The sequence below is a fragment of the Opisthocomus hoazin genome, chromosome 11, assembly GCF_030867145.1.
Source record: "Opisthocomus hoazin isolate bOpiHoa1 chromosome 11, bOpiHoa1.hap1, whole genome shotgun sequence".
Classification (NCBI taxonomy): Eukaryota; Metazoa; Chordata; class Aves; order Opisthocomiformes; family Opisthocomidae; genus Opisthocomus; species Opisthocomus hoazin.
Window position 1 is genome coordinate 5,490,001 of NC_134424.1, and position 12,862 is coordinate 5,502,862.

Below are 12,862 nucleotides of genomic sequence, written 5' to 3' on the forward strand. Positions count from 1 at the left end.
GGAAAAACAACTGTTCTGCAGAATTTCTCTTACATACAAATGAGCCTTCTTCTGAAAAAATGTGCTTAAGATTTAATAAGTGATGGGAAGATGCATAAGCCAAAGCAGGACAGAGGAAAAAAATTTTAAAATAATCTTAAAAATCTCAGATATTGATGAAGACCTGCTGGATAACATTCAGATTGCTTATTCATCCTGGTAACTACTTTTTCCTTTTTGTTTATCCATTTCACTTAATGATTTTCTGTGTATTGTTACAGACATCTCAACAGTGAGCATGCGCTGGATGATAGAAGTACAGCCCAATGTAGAGTACAAATGCAGGTTGTACAGCAGTTAGAGCTACAGGTAAAATAAAATTTATTTTAATATTACCTCAGTATTAATCAAATCCAATTCTCGACAGCAATAAAAAATGAGTTCTGCTTTTCCCCCTATGATTGAAAACCAGCTTTCAAAACCTTCTTGTAGTAGTTCTAAAAACCGTCAAAAGAAACTGCAGCTTCATTTCCTCTTTTCTAAACCGTAACTTGAAAAGAAATAGGAAACTTAAACAGGCTGACTGATTGGAAAGCCATCAGTATGTATCTAATGCTTTTGATACTCACCCGGGGGGTGCGGAGGGGGGCGAGCGGAATGTGGTCCCCTTCATTTAGAGTTGTTGATACACGGGGGAAATGGTTGATGTTTATTTCAAAACGCTGCATGACCTGGCTTGTTTGGTGGTCTCTCATATACTAACACTCTCCATGTAGTATTATTATTATTATTATTACTACTACTACTATTATTATTTTTGGCCATTTGTAGCAAATGAGTTTTTTAAAAGTGTCAAAAGAGGGTAAATTGGAATGTATTGAATGCGATGCAAAGGTGTGACCTGTTTGTGTAACTGCCTTTCCGAATGCTTCTGAGTCCTTTCTGTCTCCCTGCACCGCGCTGCTCTGGCTGGGTGGCTTTGACAGTGTGTCCGTCTGTAGGCAAGAGGTTAGCAAAGAAGGGGAAATTAAAACAATGTTGTACATTATATAGTTACTAGCTATTGAAAAACCTATTTTGTATGCAAGACAGCAGTGTAGAGATATATGGAAAGCCTTGGGCTAAGTACAGAAGATAATTACATTTGGAATTTTACTGAGTTAAGTCATTTATAGCTTCAAATAGTTGGAGAGAAAAATCAGCAAAAACACACTTAAACTTCTTGTTGTTACTTTTCAAGATAAGCATTTTAAAAAAATGCCTTTTATCTTCTTATCTTACAAATTACCCTTTTTCTTTCATAGATATTTCCTGAATTTTACTTTCAGGGACATACTGGTCAGGACACTCTTTCACTATTAGCTGAAGCAATATAAACTATTTTAGTACAAGTTTTATAAAAATCAAACTCTCAGTTATAAAATGTCAGAGTCTTGCAGAAAATGTTATGAGAAATGGTCTGTTATTTTAACAAGTTTCTCAGGAATTAGGGGAAAAAAACAAAGTGCAGTCTTCCTGGTAAACTGAGATGCGAGATAATCTTTTGCCAAAATGCAGTAATATTCAGGCTGAAGGTAAATCTGGATTCTTCAGTTACAGTCAGCGTGAAAAGCATTAATCCTTCTCTCCTGCAGTTGCTGGGAATGGCTGTGCCTGGAACTACGGGAGGATGCCCTGTGTTAACAGTTGGGCAGGACAGTGGTGATACTTGGTTACCACCTCTCCATAAGCCCTTGACAATATTTTTGAAATATTTATCAGTGTTGCATTCTACTAATGGTTGAAAGCGACTAATGGTTACAGCTTCACACCCCGTCAGTGCTGGGGAATAGCTCGTAGCTTAGAGTCGTTGCATGGGGAGGCAGCAGGAGGTCCCCAAGACAAGGACGTCATTTCAGAGTGGTGTCAGGGCCAAGAAGTTCTGGATTTGTTTCTAACAATCATACTAGCACAGCAGATAGGGTGAACTGGAGGCTTGATTTAGACAGGGATGTTCATAGCAGAGTGAGACCATCTATGCATTGGCCAGCAAGGACAGGTGGAGGAGGAGAGCGGTCCTGCTTCTGAAATGCACCTGTAACTTCCCTCTTCTCCTTCTCCTTAGTCCTCTGATACTTTAAAAAAACAAACCAAAAATGCCTAAATATGTACGACAGTTTGTCCCCCATTGCCTAGTTTGGCTGGCTGTGACCTGTTTTTGTACAGAACCATAATAAAACAGAAGCCTGACCCAACAGCAGGATTTTTAATGCCGTGGTCTGCTGCACCCAGCGTGTTGGAGCAGGAGCAGTTGGACTAAGGCCATCGATCTGATAGTCCCACAGAGGAGCAGTTACCAGCAGAGTGGCACCCACAAGGCCTGTGGCCAACTGTTGGGAGTTTTGTGAGCTCGGTAGAAGAGGGACCCATGGCCTTTCCCAGTTGACCTGCAGTGTTCAGCTCTGACGAGAAGCTTTGCCTTCCAGTGGAGCTGTGAAGTGTCACATGCTGTGCCGGGTCCAACACCATGGCAAGATCTAAATGTCAGACCGTTTCGTGCATGCACAACCCCATCAAGACAGGGGTAGAATTTAACATATTTATTCCATCTGGGGGATGTACTTCAGGGTTTCAGTGTGATGGACCCAAATGCAAGCCTTTCTCTTTTTCTTTATGCTCTTAAGTATTCTATGCACAATAGTTTCATCAGTGTCGTAGACAGAGATAAGTGTAATGTCTTTTAAAGAAAGTAGTTTTTAAATGAACTTTTTGAAAAAACAGGTCAGATCTGTTTTGTGTTCGATTGCAAATGCCCCTTTGCAGAAGTATTTCGAAGCTTTGGTCTCAACATTTCCATCACAAACATACTTAAAATATCACAGACAAGGTAGAAGTCTTCTCATCTTTCACTTTGTTTAGACCATCTTGACATGATCATTTGTTGCCATTATAAATAGTGAGAATTGGGCTGCTGGGTAAAACACAAACACAGGGACGTATCCCAATCCTTAGCTAGATCTTAGCTGGAATAGGACATCTATTTAGCAGTGCAACCTTGGAGTGGAAAAACATTTTCAGGACAGCAAGAAGACTATAATAAGTTTAAAAAAGTATCTCCTGATGGGAGGACGTGAAGATAGCTGGCCATTGTCAGTGTAGTGAAAGCACTGCTTGGGCCTGTTCTCCTGAAGCGTCCATTGACAGTCTTGAAAAGTGGATCCTAAACATTTCTAGTGCACAGCCTAACTGGGCACGTAACGGGAGGGAGGAGGCTATATGTTGGTTGTCTCTTGCATTGCCCGTGACTGGCTTTCTTCTCCTTTGTCCTTGGTCTGTCCAAAATCCTGCTGCTGAGGTGATCTCCCCTTCCTGTTGATGTGGCCATGTTGCTCCTGTTCGATGCCCTCACTGGGTTTCCATTCTCACATTCCTGCTCCTTGCCATTCTTTTCTGTCTGTATTTCCTCCTGTGCAATTTCTCCATCATCTGTGCCTAATGCCTTCTCCTCTCTTGCTCCTTGGTCGCCAGACTCCCGTGTTGCCCCCTCGCCTTGAGCCCCTTCTGGCCTGCGCTTTCTGTGCCTTTCCTCTCCTGCCTTTCCTACCTGTGTAGCATTAGGACTTCATCTCTGGGGCAAGGCATGTGTCTTGATGTCCAAGTTTGCGAAGCATGTACCTTGCTCTGGAGGTGTTTCCTGTTGAACCACAGTTAGGCACCTACATCATGGCCATACCCCACCAAGGAGCAAGAAATCTCACAATATCAGGCTTATCATGACGAACTGGGTGGCCATCTGCAAGCTCCCACCAAATGGATACAGGAAAAAAAAATGAGGCTTCAGGTGGGACTGTATTACAGTCCTCAGAGCCCGTGGACAGAGCAGATCCTTTGCTACATGGCAGAACAGTCCTTGCCCACGAAACTCTACCAGTACATCAGGAGGATTTTCCAGCAAGTCTACTGTCAATCCCCGTTTCTGGACCATCTGCACTCCAGTGAGTGCCACCAGTGAGAATTTGCTCCCATCGGTGGCCAAGCAAGCCCTGATGGCTTCTTTTGTGTGACCCCGCTGACCGGAGGGGCTACTGGTGACATTCTAGTTTTATATCACTGCTGCTTCCTGACCTAAGGGAAAAACAGTTTAAAGAAATTCTTCAAATTTTTTTACTTCTCTTCAGTGCTTTGAAACTGAGAGACCTCTATTTTTCATAATTTAGACTCCTGCCTAACTGGGTGAGTGTTTGAATTCCTAGACTATGACAAAATGCAAGCGTGCGTCTGCCTGAAATGTCGAGAGGATCTTTAACAACCTCCATCCACCAGCAACGGCGTTAAAAGCATTGCGGAGACGATGAGGGAAAACACGGCAAGCGTGGACCCCGGAGGTGCGGGCTCCGTCTCGCCGAGGGGGCCCGGAGGAAGCGCTCAGGGTGTGCCGCACGCTGCCCGGGTGCCTTCCCCCTGCCGCCGCCCCAGGGCGGGCAGGAAGCTTCCAGGTGCCTGCCTCTTGTTTATCTTGGCCAGAAGATGTTGTTCTGCTGCAGGAGCCTGCAGACCAAAATTTAACGCACGGATGACCCCGCCGAGCAGCCCTTGTGCCCGGCGACTGCTACGAGCGAGAGATTGCGCAACGGAGCCGCGCTGCGAGTACAGCTGTGTCTCGGTTTGAATTTGTTTTGTGTGAAGCACGGCAGCTGAGGGGCGAGACCTCTCCTTTCTCTGGAGAGGTCCTCAGAGGGCTCTCAGAGGGAGAAGTTTCTGCTGCAGCGCTACGATAAGAGCCCGTCGCTGCCCTTCGGCGCTTCTGTGAAGTCCAGCACAGATCTGGTGAGGAGATTGCAGGAGATCTGCTGTAGGTGTCAGATTTTCTCTCTTGCCGTTGAGGATTTTGACCAAGAAAAGAGCAGCCGCTTGAAAAGCCCGGTGATTTTGCTTTTGCATTTCCAGAGCACGCAGTGGTGACACCGTTTTTTCCTTTATTTCATTCCTGTCTTGGAAAACCGTGTGCCAAGTTTTATCCCATCATGACTCCTTTCTGGCATGGTCAGAAACCCCTCTCCCTGCGAAGAGGAAGACAGCCTTGACTGTAGGGTTATGAAGGGGGATTTATGACCAAGTCTCCTTTTATATACACTTAGCCCAACTTTACGGCTACAAACAGATGACAGTGATAAGGTGGGCAGGTTGTTTAAAGTTTAGCTGGAATTCGAGCACAGTTCTCTTCCTGGCACCAGGAATCTGGCTTGTCTAAAGCGAAAACTCAGCTCTGCAAAAATTGTCATTTGTAAGAACCTGATCCAACTCCTTGGAGCCTTTATGTTGGGCATGTAGGTTAATAACCTTTTTCATTAGTATTATTTCTGAATATCTTTCCACTGTATTTTTTTTGAAGAGCAGCTGGAAAAAGTCCTATTTGCATATGCAAAAAAATTCTTGTTTCCAAAAATAATGAGATTTAGTGTCTGGCCACTGCCTTCTCAACGCATTGGGAAGCAATCCTGGCCAAGGATGCGTACGCTGTGATCCCGAGACACCGGCTGTGGCCTGGTGCAGATCTCAACCGAAAAATGCCAGAGACATCCAGAGCAGGAGCTTTGCCCCAACTCTTGGGCATGATGTGACCGATGAGAAAGGATGAAAGCATCGGTCCTGCGGCGTTGGGTGCCCTGGCATGAGGGCTCTGAGGGGGGTTCCTGACACCATTAGCTTTTCCCACCCTGCTGCCCTCAGGTGTGTGCCGCAGGGATGCTGGCAACTGGCACTGCTGCTCGTGCCCCCTCAGGTTCCCAGCCTGGCAGCCCGGGGTGGCTGGCTGAGGAGCTGTGCCAGCTTCTCAAGTAAAATCAGGAGGTTTTCTCGCGCCGGGGCCGCCCGCTGTGCCCCGCAGAGGTGCCTCGTGTGGTTTAACCACCGCTGTCGCTGCGCTCGCTGCACATGCCGCAAAGCCTGTACGTGACGCAAAAGCCACGGTCCATTTGTGCCGCTTGTTTTCTGGTCTGAAAGGGGAAGCAAATACATCCTGGAGCCGCTGACTCGCTTGCTTTCTGCTGCACCTCCTGAGCTAGAGTGGGGCTGGTTAATAAACATGATTCACTGTTGTCTTTTAGCTGTCAGGGCTAGAGTGAAGCTCTTGGTGCCGGCAGGTCTAGCTCTTCTCACTTGAGGGCTAATGGATTTTGCCTTGGGAAATAGTGACACCCAGCACCACGCGTTAGCTTTACCTCACAAATAGACCATATACAATTTCTAAGCTACTCAGCAATAAAACTCTTCTGTCTCGTGCCTCGGTGCCAGCTGTTTAATTAGAAATAAGCAGAGGCTGGGTTTTATTCGTGCAAGTAACGGAGAATTTTTTTCCCCCTTTCAGCTTGCAAAAGATAAAGAACGCCTGCAAGCCATGATGACACACCTGCATGTGAAGTCAACTGAACCAAAAGCCACCCCTCAGCCCGTAAGTACCGAACTGTGCCGAAAGCAAACACAACCTCACAACAAACCTCGCTTTCCTGTTCCCCACCGGAGCGTGTCATGCAAAGCGTGGTCCGCTTCGGAGCCGGCCGCGGTGAGGAGCTGCAAAGCGCTGCTTTGCAGGAGGCACCGCCACGGGCACCCGGGTTTCATCGTCTTCCTCTCTTCAGGGAGTTCGAGGGAAGTTTTGCTCTAAAGCTGAGGCACTGGGCCTCTTTCTGGCCTCGTGTGCTAGCCTGTAAGTCGCTTTGCATCAGTCTGACTTGTATGAAATCTTAGGACGTGTTAGGAAGGAGAGGTAATTAAGTTATATTTAGTATATTTATTTTGCTTTCTCCCTGTCTGACAGACATTTACAGTAGAAGAGACTCTAGCTGCACATTTTGGCGATACTTGCGGTTACCCAGTGTCAGGTTTTACACTGTTGAAACCGAGAAGGGAAACCTTCTCCGCCCCAGATTGCCCTTTAAAGAAGGGGGTGTGGGGGCAGCAAGCAGCTTTGCAGCCCAAGGTAACTCCTGGGTACCCCCAAACCCAGGCACGTCCGCCATCTCGTTGCCTGACCAAAATGACTCTTCTTCAGCTGTTGTTTTCTCCCAATCTCTTAACGCTGAAAATGTTCCTCAGAGCTTCCAATGATTATTCAAAATAGAGTGCTTTGCTTCTTGATTTTAAGATTTGTAAGATTTAAAGGTACACTGGCTTTATTTGATTTTGCTTTGAGTCATTGTGTGAAAATTAATTGAGCGTTGACAATCTATAGTTAGTACTAGCAATTTTAATCAATATGCAATGATGCAGCATAATGACAAAGTATTGGTTTATCTGTTTTGACTGATTTTTTTTCTATAAATAAAGCAAACACACACCCATATATGTGTGATTTATGGTGATAGAAATAAAAAGGAGTCAGACTATTAACCCAGCAAATATGGTAGCCTGCCAAGATGCAGTTGGTAGACAAAATTAATGTCTGAAACAGAACACATTACAGAGATAGAGAACATAAAATCATTAAACACTTCGCGCACCCATTTTTACTAGAAAAGGATTTCTGAGTTTCCATGTAGTTGGAAATAAATGGCTGCAGAAGTGCATAGGGAGGCTACTAGACAGAAAATTGCAGTCTATGCAACAACACTGGAGCAGATGTCAAAGTCAACGGGAAATTTCGGTGCCGCCTTGGAGAGGGTTGAGTGGTAGGTGTCAACCCTTCCATTTAAGCTGTTGAGATGCTGATAATTGGCTTGATCCAGTGGGGATACCAGCCCTCTAGAGTAGAAACTACTTACAGTGTCTAGAAAAATAGCATTCTTCTGGTTCCCTGCATCCATCTCGGCCTGAATGCAAATGCTTCAGCGCATTGTTGGCGAAGTACATAGGCCCAACAGAATGGGGAGGAGGTTTGGTTTCTATAGCTCTTACTGGATTAAAAATTAAAACAGCGGAATAATCTGGGCGTCTCAAAGCACTCTGCCTTGAGGCCTTTCATGACGGCGGTGCCCCTCAGGAGGAAGGATTAAAAACTAAAGGGAGGAAATCAGAAGAAGGCGAGCAGCGTTTGGCACGGCAGCTCGGGATCGATGCTCAGCCGCGGAGGGCAGGAGGCTTTGGCGGGTGTTGTAGGCTACGGAGATACCAGGCGGTGTCGCCATGAAGATTAGTGTTAACAGCTAATAAACAGGGAAAAGTAGCGGGGGAAAAAAAAAGGAGGGGGGGGAAAAGTGAACGCAGGGGGAAAAGGGCTGTCTTGATTAGTATTAAAAATGTTTTACATTCTGGAAAATTATAGCTTTGTTGGGGACCTCCTACTAAATTTATTTTTAACTGCTCTATTGAAAATTCTGTACCACTAGTCAACATTATCTCTCAGTTGCTCAGCACAGTGTTTCTTTATTAAAAGAAATAGGCATGAATATTTTTGACTGAAAAATTAATAGCTTTTGAATTCATACACAGCAGGTTTTCTTTTGCAAAGAAGTCCAATATCGCTGCACAGCACTTCTATAACCATTTATTTAGAGTCCAAGTCAAACCTTTGACAGCTAGAGCAGTGTTACAAGCCAACATAAAGAACTCCAAGATGTAAACCAACAATAGGCAGTCTGTGTGAGGTTTGCCATTGTCAAATACATAGATTGTTTGGATTAGTTTATGTAAATGTACTGTTGTATTACCCTTTGGAAAAAAAAAAGATCACATTTGTGTATGAAAAGTGGTTTCGTTCACAGGCAGCATTATAAATTCCTTATCCTTTAACTTACATGTTAGAAGTAAAAATTGGTGCCTGACAGGCCTATATTGTGTGGCACTCTGTTGTTGGATTGAAACTGCCTTCTTTTCATTTATTGAAATATAGAAAAATTTATTGCAGATACCATCTGATAAATCAGAAATTATTAAAATATGTATAGGTGAAGCATTTGAAAATTAATTATAAAATGTAGAGGTATAGTGTTTTGCATAAATTGTGCTTTCCTAGTGAAAAAAATACACAGGCATTGCATAGACCGTGCTAGACCCTAGTCCTTTTAACTCAGTGGGATAGGACTTTGGTAAAAAGATCTGATGACCATTATTGCAGTGCAAAGTATTCTTTATATCCAGTAATTAATTTTTTTTGCCAACATAACTAATGCGAGGTGTGTGTTAGAATTAATGTATTACGGTACATCGGTGATTTAAAGGAAAGCGCGGTGGCGAATGCAAACATAGCGGTGAATTGGGATTGAAAATTACAGCTGTTTCATGACTGAAGAAATGTTTTTATTCTGCTTAAAGGATCTTAATGCTTGCTTTTTAAACTGTTTTGTTACTGGCAAGTAGAACTGGTGGGTAACCCCTTGCCATTTGTAATCCATGCTGACCGTTGGCACCGTCTTTGCCTTTTGGGCTTCAGGTAGTAGCTGAGCGGGTGGTTTTGGGCCAGTTCGGACCAGTTGGACCACAGCCAGGTTCTTGGTGGTTGTGCATCAGTTCAAAACGCGCCCAGCTTCGGGGAGAGGTTGCTTGTCCACTCTAGCCACGTCCATCCATCACATCCCCACCGTCGGGTGGCTTTAGCTCCTTGGAGTAGTTTTGACCTTGGTGGGGGGCGGTGGAGCGGCCCGTGCATTTGACTACACCAGTCCACCAAGACATCTAGTCAATAAAGCTCTGTAGTCCTATTAAAGCTGATGAGATTTAAGCACTTTCTGATGAATTATGTAGCGGTGGATGGCCTAAATCGTTGGCAGACAGGTACGGGCGTGGGGAGGTCGCTGTCGATGCCTGGTCTGCTCAAAGGGCAGCTCTTCTCCTGCTCCCGGGGAGCTGCTGGGCAGACAGGAGGGTGGCTGGGGAGGGAGGGCACGTCAGGAGCTGAGGCAGTGCTCAGTGCCACCTTCAGAAATGTGTGGCTGCGTAATTCAAATGCCCAATGGTGCAGCAGTTTAAAGGAAAATGGCAGTATCTCCCAACGCTGGGAGCAGGCAAAGTTGTTCCTGTCGCTGCTGCGTGTGTTGTTTTGGTGAGACTGAAGGGTCTGGATGAAGTGAGAACAAAGCTGTCTGTGAAGGAATACGCTGAGATGTTTTTTTGTAAGGTGAATTTTTTTCAAGATTAAAAAAAACAAACCACAACACAAAAGCCAGAACAACAATTTCTCAAGAGTCATCGTTCTGGTTTTGTTGTCAAGATACCTTCCCCACATGCTGCTTTTCATTGGTGTTAGTGATCAGCGTAAATAGAAATATGCTTTCTGTAGGGGGATTAACTTATGTTGAAGTTCATAGGAAGGGAAGGAAAAGGAAAAAGCATCAACCAACATAGAATTCTGCATTCTAGGTGCTATAACTGTCTTTTAAAAATAGACAGAAAACTTTTAAAGAAACTTTTGGCACTTTAAATAAAATGCACTGTTAGATATCCCTTCTTTAATGTTTTTTTTTACCCTAACTGTAGCAGTTACGATTGTTTTGAAATACTGTTTTTAGCAACTGTAATAACAAAGCATTAAAAAAAAGAAGTCTTTTAACTGTTGAGGTAATGACTGAGCATTTTAGCTGCTGTAGCCGTACTTTATAGTTTGAAAAAATAACGATACGCAGCAATAAAGAGCGATTCTCAAGCACAACAAAAGCTGTTTTTATATACTGGTTTTCATTAAGTCTCACTCCTCAGCTTCGGTTTCCTTAGTATTCCTGCCAATAACAACACCTGCTAAGTGATTGCTGCCTGCCAGGCTCTGCATCTAACGCACTAATGTGTCCAGGCTGTAACGGGAGAGGAAGACACGGCGTTTAACGAAGTTCTAGGCCCAGCGTTGGCTTTCTCTCCCACCCTCGGTGTCAAGAAAAGGAATCTCTGCTCCAGAGTGTTTCAGTGCCAGGAACTCGGTGCGGATAAATCCTCGGCCGCAGTTGGGACCGGAGCGGCAGCATCCGTCGCGGAGGAGTCGCTGCCCTGCAGCGGTGGGTATGGCCCCACCGTGACACTTGGAAAATTTTTTTCCCCCCCTTCTAAAACTGTTTCAGGGTGGTTTTTTTTTTTTATGTGCAGTCACTATTGTCATGTAAAATGTTTACACAAAAAGAAATCAGACTGAGCGCTAATGGGAGAACCACTTACTGGAAATCTATTTTACGGGGTGAAGGAGAGGCTTACCTCTCTGCCTTGTTTATATCTAAAGAAAAAAAAGAAAATGACTCAGTCTTCACCTTTAATAGGTAGACATGACTATTTCTTGAAAGGGAAGGTTAATAATAAAATTCTAAGCAGGATATTGAATGCTGAAACCATTATGGCATTTATGATGAAGTTAAAACAGTATGAGGAACTCTTCTCGGAAAACAAAACTTTACAAAGCACCCAACAAGGTTCAGTGATTCAATCTGCAGAATTTTAGGACCTAAAACTTGTGGGGTTTGGTGGTTTTTCTGTTGTGGTTTTTTTCCCTTCTTGTTTTTAGGGGTTTTTGGTGGGTTTTGTTTTTTTGTTGGTTTTTTTTTTTTTTTTTAAAGGCTGGAGGAAATCCTCCCTCCCCCCATCCCCATACAAACATTACAAAACCATTTAACTCTTTGGTGTGAGGGCCGTACTGCCCGGTGTGCTTGGGGAGTGGTCCGTGTTGTGCCTTACTGCCGTGCAAGAGTTCTTGCTGGTTGGAGTGCGAACTCTGGGACATAGGCTCCCTCTCCTCTGACAGCAGCGATACCTCATCCAAAAAATTACGGTATGTGGGAAACAGGCTGCGTTCAAAATACCAGTGCGAACAACTTTTCTAATCATAGTAACTTGTTTTCAAATAGAAAATGCAAACAGGGATAAACTGTGTTGAGTTTCCATCAGTAAAAGAAACCCTCCCAGCCCAGTCCCTCCCTGATCTTTGCCCTTGCACAGTCATCCACGGGCTCTTTCGCCCTTCTAATTGACGCCAGTATTAAGATTTAATAGTTTACCATTCAGGTTAATAATGCAAGATGGCAACAAAACCAACACCATTCATAATTTGTTATTCTGCTCTAATTCACAACTGATTTTTCAGCCTTCGCGCCATAGATGCAACAAAGAAAGCAGCAGCAAAGGTCTGCGGAGGGAGCACAGCCCTCTCCTCCCTTACCCGAGCTTGTGTTTTGGTAACAGCACCGGCAGGGAGAGGAGAGTGTCATCAAATAAAACACGGAAAAGGGAAAAACTTCGCCAGCGATCGACAAGGTCGTGTTTCATTAACTTGTTGGTTCAGGCTCGCAAATGGTCGTCGGAGGTGAAACGCAGCAGACTCGCTGCGTTCCAGCTTTTTGTTCTCTCTTCCCTCACAGACTGCAGTCATGTTTAATTTGGAAACTGGGCTCCTTTGGCAAATTAGCAATTAGAACAATTTTGTGGGAATATGTATATGTGTCATTAGTTTTCCTGCAAATTAATAGCGAGAGCAGAGGTCAGGCAGAAATTTTCCACTTGACTGCAGCTCCTCTGTTGAGATTTGGCACTTTGTTTTGGAACGGCCACAGCTGCTCAAAGCCACAGTCTTCCTTTAGGAACTGTCTTTTAATTAGTTTACCTCATAGCCATTATTACAAATATTACTGCCTCCCCTCCTTGAAATAAAATTACTGTTTCTACAAAATATTCCGGTGACATCTTGCACCACTGCACATTGATGGTGGGGTCACTCGGATGCAGCGTTTAATCATTAGATCACCTCCATAAGCATCTCCTAATTAGAGTCCTTACAATACAATTTTATCTGGTAATTAGCTGAGATTGGCTGCTTCCTCTGTAGCTTATTAGTGGCAGCCCAGCAGTGGGTGTGAATCACAGTGTCATTTGTCAAGCCTGTTAAAGCCCCCCCCCTTTGCTCGTCCTCTTCTCTGTTTATTCCTAGTTGCTACCTACGCTGAAAAGCCAAAAGAAATTTAACTCCATTCAGATTCTTTAAGCAGGGAACGCTGACCTT

General features: G+C 44.3%; 1 protein-coding gene across 16 annotated transcripts in view; it reads left to right on the top strand.

The window, feature by feature from the left end:
• FOXP1 (forkhead box P1) overlaps positions 1 to 12,862 on the top strand; it is a 385,680-nt gene that overhangs the window by 351,871 nt on the left and 20,947 nt on the right. For all 16 annotated transcript variants that reach the window (XM_075433280.1, XM_075433293.1, XM_075433294.1 and 13 more), the window contains 2 exons: positions 261 to 348; positions 6,326 to 6,409. In XM_075433280.1, coding sequence (XP_075289395.1) covers positions 261 to 348; positions 6,326 to 6,409 — 172 coding nt within the window. The remainder of the gene's footprint in view (positions 1 to 260; positions 349 to 6,325; positions 6,410 to 12,862) is intronic.